The sequence below is a fragment of the Trematomus bernacchii genome, unplaced genomic scaffold (assembly GCF_902827165.1).
Source record: "Trematomus bernacchii unplaced genomic scaffold, fTreBer1.1, whole genome shotgun sequence".
Classification (NCBI taxonomy): domain Eukaryota; kingdom Metazoa; phylum Chordata; class Actinopteri; order Perciformes; family Nototheniidae; genus Trematomus; species Trematomus bernacchii.
In genome coordinates, this window is record NW_022987601.1 from 169,869 (window position 1) to 190,234 (window position 20,366).

The following is a 20,366-nucleotide window of genomic DNA, read 5'->3' on the forward strand; positions in this document are numbered from 1 at the left end:
TTAGAAAAAGACAGAGTGGAAAGGGTTGAATTTTTTTAACCTCAGTGTGCTAGACTTCCTATCGGTAATGCGTCCCGAGACCTGGACTCCCCCTCTGAGTCAGAAAGGCTACGACCCCGACCCTCCAAGCTGACAAAAGACCTAACCCAACAGGAGACTCCTCCTTCTCCATCGAACAGACAGAGAACCAGAGCTGAACCAACAACAACAACAAGACTGCATCCAGTACTGCAGCCAGAACTATCTCCACCTGTGGCATCCAGAACCAAACGGCATGCTGACATACAGAGAGATACTCTCATTAGTCCCTCAGACAGGACATGAAGTTCCAAGCTGAGCCACGAGATTTGGCACAAGAGCAAAGTGTGGGACATGAGAGCAGAATCCGCCCTCCATAAAAACAGTAGAGAGACTGTAAAGGAGGAGATGAAATGCAAAGCAGTACAAGAACAGTGGCATGATGTGGGCTGCAGATGTAACCGGGCCAAAGGCTGCCTAAAAGAGTTACAGCCGATGGATTCAAAAGCTGATGGACTGAAGACAGAATCAGAGGAGTTGGCATGGTCGATTGGAAGTGAGGAGGCCGGGGTCACGGCTTGAGAAAACCAGGGGAGGAGAACAGGAAAACGGGAATGAGTGAGTTTACACATAAACACACTTATTCACAAAACGCACATAAAAGTGACCACATTTAAAGAACTTGAATTGACTTAATAAATACGTAAAGACAAAAAGATGTATTAACCATGAATTAATCAATTGGTAAATTAAAATAGCAGTAAAAAGGAAACTATTAAAGTAAAATGAGAATCATTCTAAAACACACTGAGGGATAAAGGGGGAGACATGATGGAAACATTCACTACACTTTAAGCAGTGGGTGTTTGAGTACAGAGTAGAACTATATTCTTCAATCTTTCCATCATGTTAACAAATTGTTCGTTAAGAGATTCTTATTCATGTGTGAATAAAGTGGTGATTTAATTTGTTACAATATTGATCTACAGATTAAAGGGATAGTTTTAGGAACCACTGTATAAGTTCAGACAAATCTTTATTTGTATGGATAATGTTAAAGGGAGAGCTAGGACCAAGCCAAATATAGTATTCCAATCTAAAGTATTGGTTTCACCATTGTGGCATAGTTATCACCATAGGAGGGCTTTAAGATGGAAATATGAAATGACTTCTGTTTTAAATCCTTGATGAAGGAGGGAGTAATTGCTGCATGTTCGAACACCCAAGGTTCCACACACTGCTAAGGGGATTAACATTGTTTTTTAAGTAGACCAGAAAAGGGGTTTAAATGAGTATAAGGAGTTATGAAATACAGAGCTACACAGATCCTAATAATGTTTTGACTCAAGATAATAGCCACATGTACATACGTTTCTGAAATAGATATTTTAGACATTTTAATACTAATTAGGTGTAAATAAACTGCAGTAGTAGTACTATAAGGAAGTGAATTTTGTACCAAATTTCAAGAAAGGTGGGAGGCAGAAGTCCCAATGAAAAGTTAGAACCATCTTGAAAATCATAGTTGAAATCGTGAATGAATAAGGAATGGCGCTCCGCATATGACATATTTTTGTAGATAAAGGGTACCCGCCTATGCTGAATTACCTCTGTAAAGACTCTGCAGAGCATGACATGGCCAAAAGACCGAGACCAAATGACCTTTGACCCTGACTGACAGTGTGACAAAAGCACTGTCAATGACTGACTCTGGGGTGTACCTGACCGAACCTGACTTGACAACCAGACGGTATGAGTGTGAATGAATGCCGGCATGTGATCAGTGTAACTGCATGATTCTAAAACAATAACTAACCAAGCATGGTTTTGGACTAACATATTATTTTGGAGCTCCAAGGGAAACGAGAGGTTTCCTCTAATTCCACAAAAATGGGAAACCGCACATGGGACCCGTTTCTAATCTACTTGATGATATTTTACTCCCACAGGAGTTGGCGTTTTGCAAATGAAAAACTCAAACTATAATCTGAAGATTCTGTTTCTTTTAGGACTGAAAGATGAAGAGAAACACTTATTTTCACTGAGGTGTTTACTGTGGAAAGATAATAATAATAATGGATGTAAAATTGCTATGTCCCTAACCAAAATGTAACTGAAAGTTTTCTTTCCTCCCCATTTCAGGATTTTATTACACATGAGTTCATGTGTAAAAAGGGGGAGTGTGTATAATGTATAACGTCAACATGGCTGTCAAATTCACAATTTAAATTTTTCTTTTAGGGATTGAAAGAAACCTTCCGCCCCAACCTAGATGTTCAAACTGAGCATTGAATGATAGTTTTAGAATTAACCTGCTCCATATCTGGGGATAAGATACTGTTTGATGAATGTTGACATGTTTCAATATTGATTGGATTTTGAACAGGTAACACAGATGCAGAAGCAGTGGCCAAGGGGCTACTGTGAGAGATGTAATTCCAGAATGGAATACCAAAGAAGTTGACCTGTGATAATGACACAATTTTGTAATATTTTAACAGACATTAGAGTAACTGAGGTTTGAAATATAGAAAGAACATATTACAGTTAAGCTAAAACATAGTAATGTAATGACACAGAATTTAATTTAGACAACATCTTGTAACTAGCCTGGTAAAGAAATAGAAGTAAAAGCCATATACTTTATTGTTTAGGTCATTATGGGGATATACATTTAAATTTATAATAGAAAGACATTTGATGACAGTATGCTGGACCATGACTTTAGTTGTTTTTGAATCCATAATGAAATTATATTACATAACGTTAGTGTGTGTCTTTACCACAAACAGGAATGGTTCATTGTTATATTTAGATTTGAGAAAGATTACAAGGATTTTATTTAGGAACAACACAGATGCTCATCAGACATTTCGAGCTATTGAAATATGTTATTTAGTTCACCATGAAGATGTTTTATTTTGTTTGTAACATATGCCGAGTATTAAGATTTAGATATCAGCAGGTTCTGAATTATTATTCCTCTGTCCCACAACCAACAAGAATGTGGATGGGGAGAACTATATCTGCTATAACCAGCAGAGATTCATAAATCACACCAGAGACACAGTAAAAGGATGACACAAACAGTCAGATAAAAACAGACCGATAGAATAGCGCTAGACATTAGTTGAAAAAGGGAGTGTATGCAAAACTGAAGAGGATGGGATTGTTTAAATAAAGAGTCATATTTTCAGATAGTTTTATCCTTCTTATATTTTGTGAAAGAACAAGTGCCTTTACACCAGATACAGTATGAAGATGATATATATGATGTGAAAGGAGGGAGTTCGACGTTTTCCATACCAAGCTAATTGCTGCTATTTTACGGAGTGACATTAAAGGTTTAAGCTAGAAGTTATGCACAAATGAAAAACTTCGCATTTATAATGAATATGTATTGTTCCTATTTGTATTTTCTACCCTTTATGAGTTATGTACTATGCAAAGTTCAGATGAAGAACTCATTGATTTCAGTATTATGTTCATACCTTAAAGGGTATGAAAGGAGGGATTGTTAGAAATTAAAATCAATGTTGATGTGGCGTAATTTGAATGAAATACACTGTATTTAATTTAAATCTGTTTTATTCTGAAAACCGAAGATTCACAAGTGACTTCCGGTTTTCCGCTGGTGAATTTCGTCATTTCCGGTTAGCATTAGCATGTGGCAAAATGCTACGTTTTCAAACCGTGAATTGAAGGTGAAATAACGTGATGTTGTACACTAAACACCCTGGGTTTAACACTCATTTATTGACGCAGGAATGAGGTTTATTAGGGAATGTTTAGATGACCACAGACATCTGAGTGATGTAATTCAGCAGCAGAAACCGACAGGATTTGCATTGGACACGCCCCCGTCGACGCCGGCCAATAGGAGAAGACTACAGTTGTTACCCGGGAGACACAAGAAGGATCTCTCGCTCTCCTTGCCCCCAGCTGACCCAGCGCGGACCGGGACCAAACAGCTGGCAGGGGGGAACCACCAACGCGCACATTTCATTTGTAAACCACTGCATCTTTTGTGTAATTAAATGCTGTTAACTTTTATAAGCTTGCCTTGACTCTTTTCAGTCTCTCCTGCTCTCGGGGTTCAAGAACCACTAACAGTCGTTATTTAATTTAATCTGGCTCCGTATGATTAAAAGCAACACGATCATCGACCCGACGCAGTACCCCGTTGTTGTGAGCGCCGTTGGGGAGAAAATCAGCGATGTAAACGGTGACGTCATGACGCAGCAGCGGCAGCACCAGTCGGGCTCTGGGCGGTGTGAACAGAGCGGGAGCTGAAAAGGGAAACCGGAGCTGAACCAGAAAAGCTCCAGCTCGGAGCTAGAAAGGGAAAAGCGCTGGTGTGAAAGCCGCATCTGTGGTCCTGGTTTAGAACCAGTTCTAAATCAGGACCTGAGAGAGACAGGGTTCTGGTCCTGGTTGTGGTTCTGGTTCTGTTTAGTGGTTCTGGTTCTGTTAGAGGTTCTGGTTCTGTCAGTGGTTCTGGTTGTGGTTCTGGTTCTGTTAGAGGTTCTGGTTCTGTCAGTGGTCCTGGTTGTGTCAGTGGTTCTGGTTCTGGTTGTGTCAGTGGTTCTGGTTCTGGTTGTGTCAGTGGTTCTGGTTGTGTCAGTGGTTCTGGTTCTGGTTGTGTCAGTGGTTCTGGTTGTGTCAGTGGTTCTGTGAGAGGTTGTGGTTGTGTTAGAGGTTGTGGTCCTGGTTGTGCTAGAGGTTCTGGTTGTGGTTCTGTTAGAGGTTCTGGTTCTGTGAGAGGTTCTGGTTGTGGTTCTGTGAGAGGTTGTGGTTGTGGTTCTGTTAGAGGTTGTGGTTCTGTCAGAGGTTGTGGTTCTGTTAGAGGTTGTGGTTCTGTCAGAGGTTGTGGTTCTGTGAGAGGTTCTGGTTGTGGTTCTGGTTCTGTGAGAGGTTGTGGTTCTGTGAGAGGTTGTGGTTGTGGTTCTGTGAGAGGTTGTGGTTCTGTGAGAGGTTGTGGTTCTGTGAGAGGTTCTGGTACCTGAGCGGCTCTCCTGCAGCTCCTTCAGAGCGTGGGCCAGTTCTTTGAAGCCCTCCAGGTTCTTGTCGTTCTGGCTGTAGAGCAGAATCTTCTTGGCGTCGGAGAACAGGCGGGAGATTCTGGAACAGAGGTCAGAGTTCAATAAAACACCACATTATAAAGTCAGATATCATAAAGATGAAGAGAGAACTGACAGACATTTGGATTTTCAGAATAAAAGTCTGTAAAATGTAAGAACCTGAAGTTTAAAGAACCACAGTTTCAATACATCTGTTGAAGTTCAGAGAGTCCATCTTTAAAAAAACGACTTTAAATTGAAGATCAAATCAGATTTTCAGAATAAAAGTCCATGTAATATATAGTGGTTCTTCAAAGACTAACACCCTGTGTGTTTTAAGTCAAAGGGTGATCTTTACTCTTTCATCGTTTCTAGATTAATGCTGATTGGATTTTCAGAATAAGAGCCTCACATGGAGTCGTTGAAGTTTCCCACGACCCCCGGACTCTCTCCAGGCGTTGGGCTCCTGAAACACGGGTTGTTGGCGTTGCAGAGGATTCCCTGTAACCATGGCAACGTGCCGGCTGACGGCATCGCCTTGTTGGGGAAGTGACCTGCAGACACACAGATACACAGGAAGTGACTCTCTTACCAAAGTAAAAGCATCGACAGACACACAAACAGGAAGTGACTCTCTTACCAAAGTAAAAGCATCGACAGACACACAAACAGGAAGTGACTCTCTTACCAAAGTAAAAGCATCGACAGACACACAAACAGGAAGTGACTCTCTTACCAAAGTAAAAGCATCGACAGACACACAAACAGGAAGTGACTCTCTTACCAAAGTAAAAGCACCAACAGACACACAAACAGGAAGTGACTATCTTACCAAAGTAAAAGCACCAACAGACACACAAACAGGAAGTGACTCTCTTACCAAAGTAAAAGCATCGGCAGACACACAAACAGGAAGTGACTCTCTTACCTGAAAAAATGAAAGTGGCCAGGAGCTACTTGCATCACATCGTTTTCATTTATTCACATAGCACTCGTCAGTTGAATTAAGCGACCTTTGTACACGTGTGAAATTGCAATACCTAAAGCTTATCACAAATCTTAACTTCACATCAAGGTCCAAGAAAACGACCATTTCTCACATATTATTATGGCCCACACAGTGAGTACATCGCCTTAATCACCACCTGACAAGCATCTCACTCTTTTTCACAGTCAGTGAGAGGACTGGCCCTGCATGGAGTCCACCATAGAGGGGTCTGCTGGACCCACTTAGGTTCACTCTAATAGAGTCATTTAAATGTTCCTCACTCAGTCTTGTTCTATTTTTAGATCTCATTCATGTCAGAAAAAGCTGCTTCACAAAGTAGAGCCAAATAAAGCAGACACGTTCAGTGCTGCTTGGTGATGTTCTTATAGTTTTCTGGGTCTACAAGGCTCTGAACGTCAGCAGGAGAGGACTCTTTAAAGTAGAGACACTACATGCTGATATACACCTGGACATCAGCAGGAGAGGACTCTTTAAAGTAGAGACACTACATACTGATATACACCTGCACGTCAGCAGGAGAGGACTCTTTAAAGTAGAGACACTACATACTGATATACACCTGAACATCAGCAGGAGAGGACTCTTTAAAGTAGAGACACTACATACTGATATACACCTGAACATCAGCAGGAGAGGACTCTTTAAAGTAGAGACACTACATACTGATATACACCTGGACATCAGCAGGAGAGGACTCTTTAAAGTAGAGACACTACATACTGATATACACCTGGACATCAGCAGGAGAGGACTCTTTAAAGTAGAGACACTACATACTGATATACACCTGAACATCAGCAGGAGAGGACTCTTTAAAGTAGAGACACTACATACTGATATACACCTGAACATCAGCAGGAGAGGACTCTTTAAAGTAGAGACACTACATACTGATATACACCTGAACATCAGCAGGAGAGGACTCTTTAAAGTAGAGACACTACATACTGATATACACCTGAACATCAGCAGGAGAGGACTCTTTAAAGTAGAGACACTACATACTGATATACACCTGAACATCAGCAGGAGAGGACTCTTTAAAGTAGAGCCTCTTTAATATTTGATATCTCTTTGATTGACAGCTGGTCAACACGTGCAGCTCGTGAACACGTGTTTGATGGAGGTGTTTATCTGCTGCAGCGTTGGAAGGTCACCTGAAGTCTGAAGGTAGATAACGAGGCTCTTCATTATCATGGAGGAGGCCAGACCGACCTTTGACCCCCCACCGCTATCAGAGGAGCTGCAGGAACCTTTAAGACTGTCGACTGCCAACAAGCATTTTCTAATCACATAGATTAGATAAGAGGATTCATTCTGACACACACACACACACACACACACTTTGATCGACTGGTCACAGGGGGTCTTCACAGGGGGTCTTCACAGGTAATAAACAGAGTAACGCAGGACTGAATAAAACTATTAAATAAATCAACAACAAAAAAAGTGAAACATTTTCAAAAATATAAAAAGTGTCATGTTTTTTTCAATCAGGATCAAAATCCAGATTCTAAAAAGAAAGACAAATTAAAAGACAATATATATATATATCTATAAAATATGTGATTGAATGAAAGAGCTGTGTTCAATTTTCCGAAATCTAAAAGTTAATGTAAAGTTAATCTTGGTATCATTATCGTTCACAGTTTTCTGTTTGTTTAATATCTGATTCCCTGAGAGCCAATCACACGGCCTTATCTGCTAACTGTCTTTATCCTCCGATGGTAATCTGCACATGATTCCAGGAACAACTGCGAGTGTCCTGCAGGTCAGAAAGTTCCTCTCATCGCTTCCTGAAGGTCCATTACAGACGTCTCCGCTATTTCACAAGAGTGTGTGTGTGTGTTATGTGTGTGTGTATGTGTATACGTGTGTATGTGTTATGTGTGTGTATATGTGTGTGTGGACTTGCCCTCGCGTTACTTCTACAGAAATGTTTAAACCCAGATGAATTAAAGTTTGTTTCCATGGTTTCGCCCCCGCAGCAGCCTTTGTTAGACTCTTATTTAATGATGGATGTATTATATGGTGTGTGTGCGTGTGTGGTGTGTGTGACTCAACCCGTCTTATTATCTGTAATTCATCTCCTCTTAGTTCCCCTGTTTTCTGCAGCCTGCGGGGGGGTTTGTGCTGAAGTGAACTCTTTAAAGCGAGATTCAACACGTCGGCTGAATCACCGCTTAGAAATCTCTGCTTCAGAAACAGGATGACCCGCCCCCCCCCCTCACGCACTGAGGATTTACAGATGTGAGCTTTAAAGAGTCCTCTCCTGCTGATGTTCAGGTGTATATCAGTATGTAGTGTCTCTACTTTAAAGAGTCCTCTCCTGCTGATGTTCAGGTGTATATCAGTATGTAGTGTCTCTACTTTAAAGAGTCCTCTCCTGCTGATGTTCAGGTGTATATCAGTATGTAGTGTCTCTACTTTAAAGAGTCCTCTCCTGCTGATGTTCAGGTGTATATCAGTATGTAGTGTCTCTACTTTAAAGAGTCCTCTCCTGCTGATGTTCAAGTGTATATCAGTATGTAGTGTCTCTACTTTAAAGAGTCCTCTCCTGCTGATGTTCAGGTGTATATCAGTATGTAGTGTCTCTACTTTAAAGAGTCCTCTCCTGCTGATGTTCAGGTGTATATCAGTGTGTAGTGTCTCTACTTTAAAGAGTCCTCTTCTGCTGATGTTCAGGTGTTTATCAGTATGTAGTGTCTCTACTTTAAAGAGTCCTCTCCTGCTGATGTTCAGGTGTATATCAGTATGTAGTGTCTCTACTTTAAAGAGTCCTCTCCTGCTGATGTTCAGGTGTATATCAGTATGTAGTGTCTCTACTTTAAAGAGTCCTCTCCTGCTGATGTTCAGGTGTATATCAGTATGTAGTGTCTCTGCTTTAAAGAGTCCTCTCCTGCTGATGTTCAGGTGTATATCAGTATGTAGTGTCTCTACTTTAAAGAGTCCTCTCCTGCTGATGTTCAGGTGTATATCAGTATGTAGTGTCTCTACTTTAAAGAGTCCTCTCCTGCTGATGTTCAGGTGTATATCAGTATGTAGTGTCTCTACTTTAAAGAGTCCTCTCCTGCTGATGTTCAGGTGTATATCAGTATGTAGTGTCTCTACTTTAAAGAGTCCTCTCCTGCTGATGTTCAGGTGTATATCAGTGTGTAGTGTCTCTACTTTAAAGAGTCCTCTTCTGCTGATGTTCAGGTGTTTATCAGTATGTAGTGTCTCTACTTTAAAGAGTCCTCTCCTGCTGATGTTCAGGTGTATATCAGTATGTAGTGTCTCTACTTTAAAGAGTCCTCTCCTGCTGATGTTCAGGTGTATATCAGTATGTAGTGTATCTGCTTTAAAGAGTCCTCTCCTGCTGATGTTCAGGTGTATATCAGTATGTAGTGTCTCTACTTTAAAGAGTCCTCTCCTGCTGATGTTCAGGTGTATATCAGTATGTAGTGTCTCTACTTTAAAGAGTCCTCTCCTGCTGATGTTCAGGTGTATATCAGTATGTAGTGTCTCTACTTTAAAGAGTCCTCTCCTGCTGATGTTCAGGTGTATATCAGTATGTAGTGTCTCTACTTTAAAGAGTCCTCTCCTGCTGATGTTCAGGTGTATATCAGTGTGTAGTGTCTCTACTTTAAAGAGTCCTCTTCTGCTGATGTTCAGGTGTATATCAGTATATAGTGTCTCTACTTTAAAGAGTCCTCTCCTGCTGATGTTCAGGTGTATATCAGTATGTATTGTCTCTACTTTAAAGAGTCCTCTCCTGCTGATGTTCAGGTGTATATCAGTCAGTAGTGTCTCTACTTTAAAGAGTCCTCTCCTGCTGATGTTCAGGTGTATATCAGTATGTAGTGTCTCTACTTTAAAGAGTCCTCTCCTGCTGATGTTCAGGTGTATATCAGATGTAGTGTCTCTACTTTAAAGAGTCCTCTCCTGCTGATGTTCAGGTGTATATCAGTATGTAGTGTCTCTACTTTAAAGAGTCCTCTCCTGCTGATGTTCAGGTGTATATCAGTATGTAGTGTCTCTACTTTAAAGAGTCCTCTCCTGCTGACGTTCAGGTGTATATCAGTATGTAGTGTCTCTACTTTAAAGAGTCCTCTCCTGCTGATGTTCAGGTGTATATCAGTATGTAGTGTCTCTACTTTAAAGAGTCCTCTCCTGCTGATGTTCAGGTGTATATCAGTATGTAGTGTCTCTACTTTAAAGAGTCCTCTCCTGCAGACCATTTACATGCACTAAAACCTACAGAACACACTATAAGAGAGGGAACACCACAGAGAGAATGATAGGGACTCTTTAGATATGAAGTATGTAGGAAGGAGCAGAAGAAGAAGTACTTCAGAGTATTTAAAGTAATTGATTCTGGACGCTTGATGTTGATAACGTTTATTCTAACTTTATTGATCCTGAGGACACAGCGCATGATGAAGAGCCATACACTGAGGAGTGATAAATAAATGTGTTCCTTCAGATCAATAACTCTAACCTGAGGCTTGTGTCCTCAACGCGTCCTCAACGCGTCCTCAACGCGTCCTCAACGCGTCCTCAACGCGTCCTCAACACGTCCTCAACGCGTCCTCAACACGTCCTCAACGCGTCCTCAACATGTCCTCAACGCATCCTCAACATGTCCAAAACACATCCTCAACATGTCCTCAACGCGTCCTCAACATGTCCTCAACGCGTCCTCAACACGTCCTCAACGCATCCTCAACATGTCCTCAACGCATCCTCAACATGTCCAAAACACATCCTCAACATGTCCTCAACGCGTCCTCAACACGTCCACAACACGTCCTCAGACAGACCAGAGGAAGGAGATACAGCTTCAGGACCTTTCTTACTAACTTAGTCTGTTTCTGGAGATATCTCATAAATCTACCAACAGTTAGCGCTAAATAACTCCTCATCATACGGAGGCTGACAGGAGCAAATAAACTACACCGATCAAGTCTCTTCCATCAGGAGGAGCAGCTTCAGAAAGGATGCAGATATAAAAACCCAAATGTTCCACATGAAGAAACATCTTCAGCAACACATGCAGCATTTAGAGAACATTCAGCAGCTTCAGGAGACATGGCAGCGTTTACTGAAAGCTGCTGAAACCAAACGCTGAAGAAGCTCAAACACAACGGAGACCAGGGGACACTAAAGAGTGACGCACACAGCTGGGAGACCAGGGGACACTAAAGAGTGACGCACACAGCAAGGAGACCAGGGGACACTAAAGAGTGACGCACACAGCTGGGAGACCAGGGGACACTAAAGAGTGACGCACACAGCTGAGAGACCGGGGACACTAAAGAGTGACGCACACAGCTGGGAGACCAGGGGACACTAAAGAGTGACGCACACAGCTGGGAGACCAGGGGACACTAAAGAGTGACGCACACAGCTGGGAGACCAGGGGACACTAAAGAGTGACGCACACAGCTGGGAGACCAGGGGTCCTTCTCAGGTCGACTATTTTCATTTCCTCGCTCCTCGGTCCTCGGTATCACCGGAAGTTGATTTGTCTGCGCCATCTTGAGTAGCGTCCCATGGCTCTTATTTCTGCCGGAGGACCGAGGATCGAGGAGCGAGGAGCGATAATGGAGGAGCGATAACCGAGGAACTACCAGACCATCCTCCGGTGAAATCCTCAGATACTCTCCCCGCCCCCTTACTGTGTATCGCTCACTGATTGGACGATGCAGCGCATGCACTGATCTGATGCTTCTTGACATGAGAGCAGTTTCCCAGCGGAGTGAAGAAAACACATGAAACTCACGGGACTCACTCCTCAGTTCATACTGTGTTTTGTTTCAATGAATGCATCATTCAGTTACAAATATGTGATATATCTGAACAACAAAGTGGACAAAGATCATTTTATTCATTTATTGGAAACATTTTCATGATCGCTTTTTTCGTTTTACATTTTCATTTATTGTCATTTCCATTCAGTCAGTCATTAAGTGCTATTTAACATGTTAATGTGCTACATATCCACACAAACAAACAAAGTGTGCAATCCAATGAATGTTAATCTAACTGGGTTTTGATAGATAACATATCTCTTTTTCTTCTCTGAATTATTTTATTTCTATTGTGCACTCTAATCAATATTAATCCAACTATTGTTCGTTTATACATTTTAAGAATGGCGTTTATCTTTTTTGAGAATGAGTTCTTATTTTATTTAATGTATTTGGGTCTACAACAGATGATACAAATGTTTGTGTCAGTAAATGTGTACTAACAGAGGCGGGGGTGTTTGTGAAAATAACGGGGACAGAGCTGCTGTCAGACGAACAGCTGTGCGGCGTCATCACAAACGGACGTCGCTTCACGTGACGCTCCGGAGGAAAGGACGTCCCATTGCTCTTAAAACTCATTTCCCTGCTTCTCGTGGTTTCCTTGCGTCTCTCCATGCTTCCCTGGTGGGAGGGACTAAACGCAGGGAAACGACGCAAGTGAGGGACGCAAGGAATCCATTTAATCGACCTGAGAAGGACCCTAGGGGACACTAAAGTGTGACGCACACAGCTGGGAGACCAGGGGACACTAAAGAGTGACGCACACAGCCGGGAGACCAGGGGACACTAAAGTGTGACGCACACAGCTGGAGACCAGGGGACACTAAAGTGTGACGCACACAGCTGGAGACCAGGGGACATTAAAGTGTGACGCACACAGCTGGAGACCAGGGGACACTAAAGAGTGACGCACACAGCTGGAGACCAGGGGACACTAAAGAGTGACGCACAGAGTTAGTCTGTCTCTTAACTGAAGTGTTTCAGTATATCTGAAATGACTCGGTTAGCTACGTTAGTTAGATTCAGAGAGTCAAGATGCAAAGGTGTTATCATCATATGCTCTCAGCAGCTACAGAGTAGAAATTACATTCTTCTGTCCTGAGCTCCTCCCACAATGCAACATATAGAATAAAATACAACAATAAAAAATAAAAAAAGCTAGCTTCATGTGACCACATATTCAAATAAGAACATCAATAAACCTCTCGGCCACTGGAAGGAAACTGGTCATTTAAATAATAATTGTGATATCTGTTAGTGGGTGAGGGGTCAGCTACACATCATGTGTCCTGATGTAGTTACAGTGTGTGTGTGTGTGTGTGTGTGTGTGGACTCACACTCATGCTGCTCGTACGGAGGGTAGTTGAGTCTGACAGCGATGAGGATGAAGAAGATGAAGAGCGGCCAGACGATCTCCACCAGCAGCTGCAGCTGAAGAACCGAACACAAAGATCTGTGTTTATATAACATGTGACACACACACACACACACACACACACACACACACACACACACACACACACACACACACACACACACACACACACACACACACACACACACACACACACACACACACACACACACACACACACACACACACACACACACACACACACACACACACACACACACACACACACACACACACACACACACACACACACACACACACACACACACACACACACACACACACACACACACACACACACACACACTTTTAAATCTGATCTCAGAGGGTTCTACAGATAATCTAATATCAGAGGGTTCTAATCTGATCTCAGAGGGTTCTACAGGTAATCTAATATCAGAGGGTTCTAATCTGATCTCAGAGGGTTCTAATCTGATCTCAGAGAGTTCTACAGATAATCTGATCTCAGAGGGTTCTAATCTAATATCAGAGGGTTCTAATCTGATCTCAGAGGGTTCTAATCTGATCTCAGAGGGTTCTAATCTGATCTCAGAGGGTTCTACAGATAATCTGATCTCAGAGGGTTCTAATCTAATATCAGAGGGTTCTAATCTGATCTCAGAGGGTTCTACAGATAATCTGATCTCAGAGGGTTCTAATCTAATATCAAAGGGTTCTAATCTGATCTCAGAGGGTTCTACAGATAATCTGATCTCAGAGGGTTCTAATCTGATCTCAGAGGGTTCTACAGATAATCTGACCTCAGAGGGTTCTAATCTGATCTCAGAGGGTTCTACAGATAATCTGATCTCAGAGGGTTCTAACCTGGGGCCTATACTACGAATCTAGTTCAACATATCCTGGATATGTTTGAGTTAGCCGGTTGGCCCAATCCAAAACATACGCGCTCTCGCTAAACTGTCCTACGACGCTGGCTATCAACTCGATCGCTCAAGCCAGCCGTGTCCTATCTAGTTAGGTGCGCGTTCACATGAAAGGGGTGGTATTTGGAGCATTCGACCAATCACAAACATGGACAAGCGTACTGACAGCGCAGCGTCATACTTCCTGAATGAAAAGTCAACTAATGTTAGACAAATATGAAGACGTTAAACTTTAAACATCCATGACTTAAACACTTTATCCAGGATCAAAGCCACATAGCTGCACCTGCAAGGTGAATACAGCTGGTAACAGAAAAAGCGTTTGAATGCGTTCATCAACAGGTTTATGATATCACTGCCCCGTCCAAGACACGATCTGACTTTAATTACATTTGACTCGAGTGTTTCGTCAACTTAATGTGTTGCTTAAAATAATACTTCTGCATACAGTATGTGACACTGTGAGTGTTGCACGGCCAGATACGGCTCAGCTGACTCAGATAAGGAAATATATGATACATTATGATGTGATATGATATGAATGATAATGGGACACATCGACGTCTGCACTCACAGTGCCGCGGACAGTACTTAATGTTACTCTGATCCGGTTACTTATGTTGTGGCAGATATTTAAGTAAGCTTTCTTAACGCTAATGTTATAATAGTCAGATTGCTCTGAAGATGGGAGGGGATATTCTATTCATTTTCACGTTCACACAGTCGGTGATTTTGGCCGGACGTCTTTCCTGCAACGGCAGTTTAAACTGTATTTCCTTTCTCCTGTCATATCAAATCAAATCAAATCAAGTTTTATTTATAAAGCACATTTAAAAGCGATTTTTGGTCGAGCCAAAGTGCTGTACATGTAATAAAAACACATTACTACAATCACAATAAAAGACAATAAATTACAACAGATATATATAAAAAAAAAAAAAAAACCCAAGGAAAAGTCAGGAGTCGTGCTCCGCTCTAACTAGAAGGCCAGAGAGAAGAAGTGTGTTTTTAGTGTAGATTTAAAAACCCCTAGGGTCTGGGCCGACCTCACATGGAGGGGCAGAGTGTTCCAGAGCCTCGGGCCAGCTGCTGCGAAGGCTCGGTGCCCTCGGGTTTTAAGCCTGGTCTTGGGCACTACCAGCAGCAGCTGGTCAGCAGACCTTAAAGCTCTGGCTGGGGTGTAGCGCTGGAGCAGTTCAGCTATATAGGCCGGAGCCAGCCCATTAAGTGCTTTAAAAACAAATAAAAGGAGTTTTAAATCAATTCTGAACCGAACTGGAAGCCAGTGCAGTGAGGCCAGAATTGGGGTGATGTGGTCACGCTTTTTGTGGCCAGTCAGCAAACGTGCAGCTGCGTTTTGGACTAGCTGCAGGCGTTTGATTGAGGCCTGGTCCATACCCACATACAGAGCGTTGCAATAGTCCAGTCTTGAGGTAACAAAGGCGTTAATAACCCTTTCTAAGTCATTAAAAGATAAATACGACTTGGTTTTGGCCAATAGTCTTATTTAAAAAAAGCAGGATTTGACTACGGTGCTGACCTGCTTGTCGAATTTAAAAGTGCTAGTGAAGGTCACTCCAAGGTTCATGACCGAGGGGAGGATGTTTTTTTTGAGAGAGCCCAGAATATCAACCGGAGAGGCTGGAGGTTGGGGTCCAAAAAAGATGACCTCAGTCTTGCTCTCGTTGAGGTTGAGAACGTTTTTGCTCAGCCAGGATTTTATCTCTGTTAAGCAGTCCATCAACTGCTGTAGTGAGTGTTTGACATTTGCTTTGAGAGGCAGATAGATCTGTACATCGTCGGCGTAGCAGTGGAAGGGAATATTATGTTTTGTGAGTATTGAACCTAGGGGCAGTATGTACAGTAGAAAAAGGATGGGGCCCAGAATCGAGCCTTGGGGAACCCCACAGGTAAGAGGGGCTTTGGCAGAGGAGAAGGCACCTAGCTGCACTGAGAAGCTACGGTCTGTCAGGTAGGACCTGAACCATGCAAGGGCAGAGCCTGTGATGCCAGCGGACTGTTCAAGCCGTGACAGCAGGATGCTATGGTCCACAGTGTCAAAGGCAGCTGTCAGGTCTAACAGCATCAAGACAGCTGGGCTACCTGAGTCGGCGGCTAGGAGCAGATCATTAAAAACTCTTCAAAGGGCTGTTTCAGTGCTGTGCATGGGTTTAAAGCCAGACTGAAACTTTTCATGGATTCCATGCATGGTTAAAAAAGACTGCAGCTGGGCGTAGACTACTCGCTCCAGGGCTTTAGATAAAAAAGGTAGCTGGGAGATGGGCCTAAAATTTGCGAGAATGGAGGGGTCGAGATTTTTCTTTTTAAGTAGTGGCTTGACCACGGCATATTTGAAGGCAGCTGGGACACATCCTGAGCTAAGAGGTGTTTAAAAGTAATAAAATACTTGCTCCAACTGAATCAAAAACATCTCTGAGAAGGCGAGAGGGAATGCTGTCTGAGGTGCAGTTTGTCGGCCGCAGGTGCTTGACTACATCCGAGAGAGAAGAGAGGGATACAGGCTCAAAGTGGTCGAGGACAGCAGGGCACAGAAAAGGAGCAGGATCTGGGGTAGCACTAGTGTGGGCTAGCCTAAGAGCAGATACCTTTTTCAATAAAAAATGTAAGAAACTTATCACAGAGAGTAGTCGATGGGACAATAGAAGAAACATCACAGGGATTAATGATAGAGTTGAGGACATTAAAAAGAACCTGAGGTTTATGGCTGTTTTTGGAGATGAACAGAGAAATGTGCTCTGTTTTGGCTGCTTTGACTGCCGTCTGGTAGTCAGAAAGGCAAGCACGAAGGATTTCTAGGGAGACATGGAGTTTATCCTTTTTCCATTTTTTCTCTGCACGCCTGCAAGCGCGTCTGAGAGCACGAGTACAGTCATTGAGCCACGGCTCTGATAGAACTTTGGTGCGTCTAAGCGTAAACGGAGCAACAGAATCCAGTATTAGTGTGCATGTCGAGTCAAACATGGAGATAAGCTCATCAGCACTAAAAGCACAGTTCACATCTAATTTACAGATCGGAGAAGCATTAAAAACATCAGAGAACTGTGAGGCAGTCAAGGGGTTAATCGAACGCAGACGACGCACAGGGGCACGTGATTCGACTCCTGCGGAAGAGATGGAGGTTGTAAACAGAACCGGTAAATGGTCTGAGATACGCGTTGCTGCACATATTTCATCCACAGATACAGACAGTATGAATTGATCGCTTTAAACTCCGCACACTGAGCTCTGATTGGTCAGCAGGCAGTGCTTTTATCCTGGAACCTATCCTGCTCCGGAGGCTAGCCGTTCAGAATAAGTTATCTGGCCCGCTAAGAATTGAACCAGCGTCGTAGGACCGGAAATCCAGGAAGTTAGCTCGCTAAGCGAAAATCCTGCTTCGTAGTATAAACCCCTGATCTCAGAGGGTTCTAACCTGATCTCAGAGGGTTCTAACCTGATCTCAGAGGGTTCTACACAGGGGCGTCGCCTGGACCTGAAAACATTCGGGGCTTAGCCCACAGTGGCAGCGGCACTACAGTGGCATTTTTTACTGAAACACCATACATGCCAACCTTTCCAAATCCAAAAGAGGTAGGTTTGCGCGCGGCAAATGTGCACGCCCAAATTAGGTAATCAGAAGAAATGGAACCCCAGTAATTACATGTATAAACCATGTATTTAACATATATTGCATCATTTTATGCATTTTTCAGAAAAAGTGGTAGTTTGGTAAACAGTGACATCAACGACATGTTTGGTCTGTAAAATGCCCGAAGAGTAAAAGACTGGGAGATAAATATCCCAAATATTTTTAATGTGTTTCTGGTCCTCTTTCAGTTGCATTGTTGGAGAAGCCTGTGACATAAGATTTTCAACAACATAATTACTCTGTAGCTATGTTAGTTTGACAATAAAGAACCTTGAACCTTGACAGTGTAGATCAGGGGTGCCCAACCTTTTTTGAACCGAGAGCTACTTTTAAAGTTGCCAGTCTCCCGAGATCTACCAGTCCAAATAGAGAGGCGTAGCCATTACTGACAGCCGACTACCAGGTAAATACACACTTCTACTTGTATAAAACTGACCTTTGTACGATTAATACTTCATAAAATACTGCAGATCCTTTATCTTACCTCTTTCTAATCTACACACATACAAGTATTTAAATGAAGTTACACAACAGTGTTGTTGATACAGAGTTGGGAGTTTATTCACACGTCACAAACTACAGTGGGTAATGTTTTCAAGAAACATTGAACAGTGCTGCCACATATGACACAGGAAAAAAAGAAAAGACTGAACCCTTTCTTTGCCATTATATAAAAATAGTGTTGCTACAAAAGTATAAATTAGTTTTACTAATAAGACAACTCAGATCTGAAGCTACACAGGAATCTGCTGCCAAAGTGCAATAAAAAAGACAAAATTAATAGAATCAAACCCTTTTTTTGTTGCATTTTAGTAGAGTATAAAAATAAATGCCTTTAAAATAGGATGCAAGCAACACTAGTTTCTTAACCTGAATTGATAATAGACTATAATCAATTTAAACAGAACAGATCTTAAAGTTTGCATTCTTATACCATTTTGTACAATAATTATAATGAATAAGTTCAAACAAACTAAAACTTACAGCTGATTAATAACGGTATCTAACTTGAGTTTTTATTATATCAAAAACCTGTTGAAATGCTACTGTTATTTTTACTGTCCCCAAAAAGCGCGTCGGCAGCCTCCAGGAATGCTTCTTTCACAACTTTGCCGTCTTTGAAAGACTTCATGTGTTTCGCAAGAACGTGACTGACACGATAAGATGCTATGGTAGCAGCCTTGCTCTTGTTGTTGGGCCTGGTGAAAATGGACTGCTGTGCATTTAGCTGTCCTTTCAGGTCCCTCACCTTTTGGGAGCGTAGGACAGAATTAGGAGGGAATTCCGTCTCGTAGCGTTTGTGCACTGTTTTGAAATGCCGCTCCTAAATTACCCTTCTTCGATAAAGCCACGCACGCATTGCAGATGAGAGACAGATGGACTTTGAATTGGAATAGATACAAAAATAATCATCCTCCCCACTCGGAGTGAAAATTATATATTTGGGGCTCTTTTGCTTCTGCCATAATTGTGGTCTTGTGTGTGCGGACTGCACAGCAAACTAGTGCCCACTGACTACCAGCCACGCCCCGATACATGGGGTCACGCCAATCACAAAGCTTTGATGCGTTCAAGTGCATTATTCTGGCACAGGAAGATTATGTTATAGGACATTAACGATAAAACAGAATATTGTTGTTCTATTTTTAGACACATCTCGCGATCGACTGAAACACAGAGGACTGTTTGTATGATGGGATCACAGACACGCTGCAAACGGTGTCCGCCAAAAGTCGAGTCCAGTGTCTATGTAGTGTCATTTTTATTTGTTATAGTTTGGGAAGATTGAAAATCGGTAGGGAGAGTCAGCTAAATCGGTAGGCGGTAGAAACATGTCAAAAGCGGTAGACTACCGCCCAAATCGGTAGGGTTGGCACTACCGTGGTAGTGTTGCATACCTGCCAACTTGGCAGGTATGCAACACTCCCCACACGCACACACACACGGTACACCCGCAACTGTTACAATGAAGGCTCGATAATCAGCTCACGGCATATAGGCAGGGGTAAAGTGGTATTTTTTATGAGTGGGGGGGCGGACCTCACCTCCTCTAGGGGGGTCCGGGGGGATGCTCCCCCGGGAAGATTTGTTTTTAAATATTGAAGTTAAATGCATCAATCTGGTGCACTTTGAGAGCAAAATGAAGAGATCTATGGATACCTCTCTCAACACCCATATGAAGCAGAACTGTAAACAGATGTACTTTTTCTTTATGGATATTTTACTAATCACTCCCCTTTTAAACTCTATTCTTGTTTTACTGCCATATAGTATTTCATAACTGTTTTTCCTTTATTCTCTTATTTTTTTTATAACTATAATGATCATATGCCGCGGAAATAATCTTTTGAATAATTTGTGACCAAACCGTTTGAGACCCACTGAGATAACTTAGACTAAAGTTAACTATCTAAACACTCAGAGAGTCCTTTAGCTCACCTGAGTCTCTCAGTCTGAGAGGAGAGGACTCTCCTCCAGCTTGTTGTGGAACAAACAGCTCCTTATGTCCGTTAGTGCAGCTAGCTAACCAGATGCTAACA

At 42.4% G+C, this 20,366-nt stretch overlaps 1 protein-coding gene across 1 annotated transcript in view; it reads right to left on the minus strand.

The window, feature by feature from the left end:
• Positions 1–13,310, minus strand: part of LOC117482573 (phospholipid-transporting ATPase ABCA1-like) — a gene marked incomplete at its 5' end in the record, with an annotated part of 62,125 nt that extends 48,815 nt beyond the window's left edge. Inside the window, 3 exon segments of the mRNA XM_034130708.1 lie at positions 5,021–5,139; positions 5,491–5,632; positions 13,217–13,310. Coding sequence (XP_033986599.1) covers positions 5,021–5,139; positions 5,491–5,632; positions 13,217–13,310 — 355 coding nt within the window.
• Between the last annotated feature and the right edge of the window lie 7,056 nt (positions 13,311–20,366).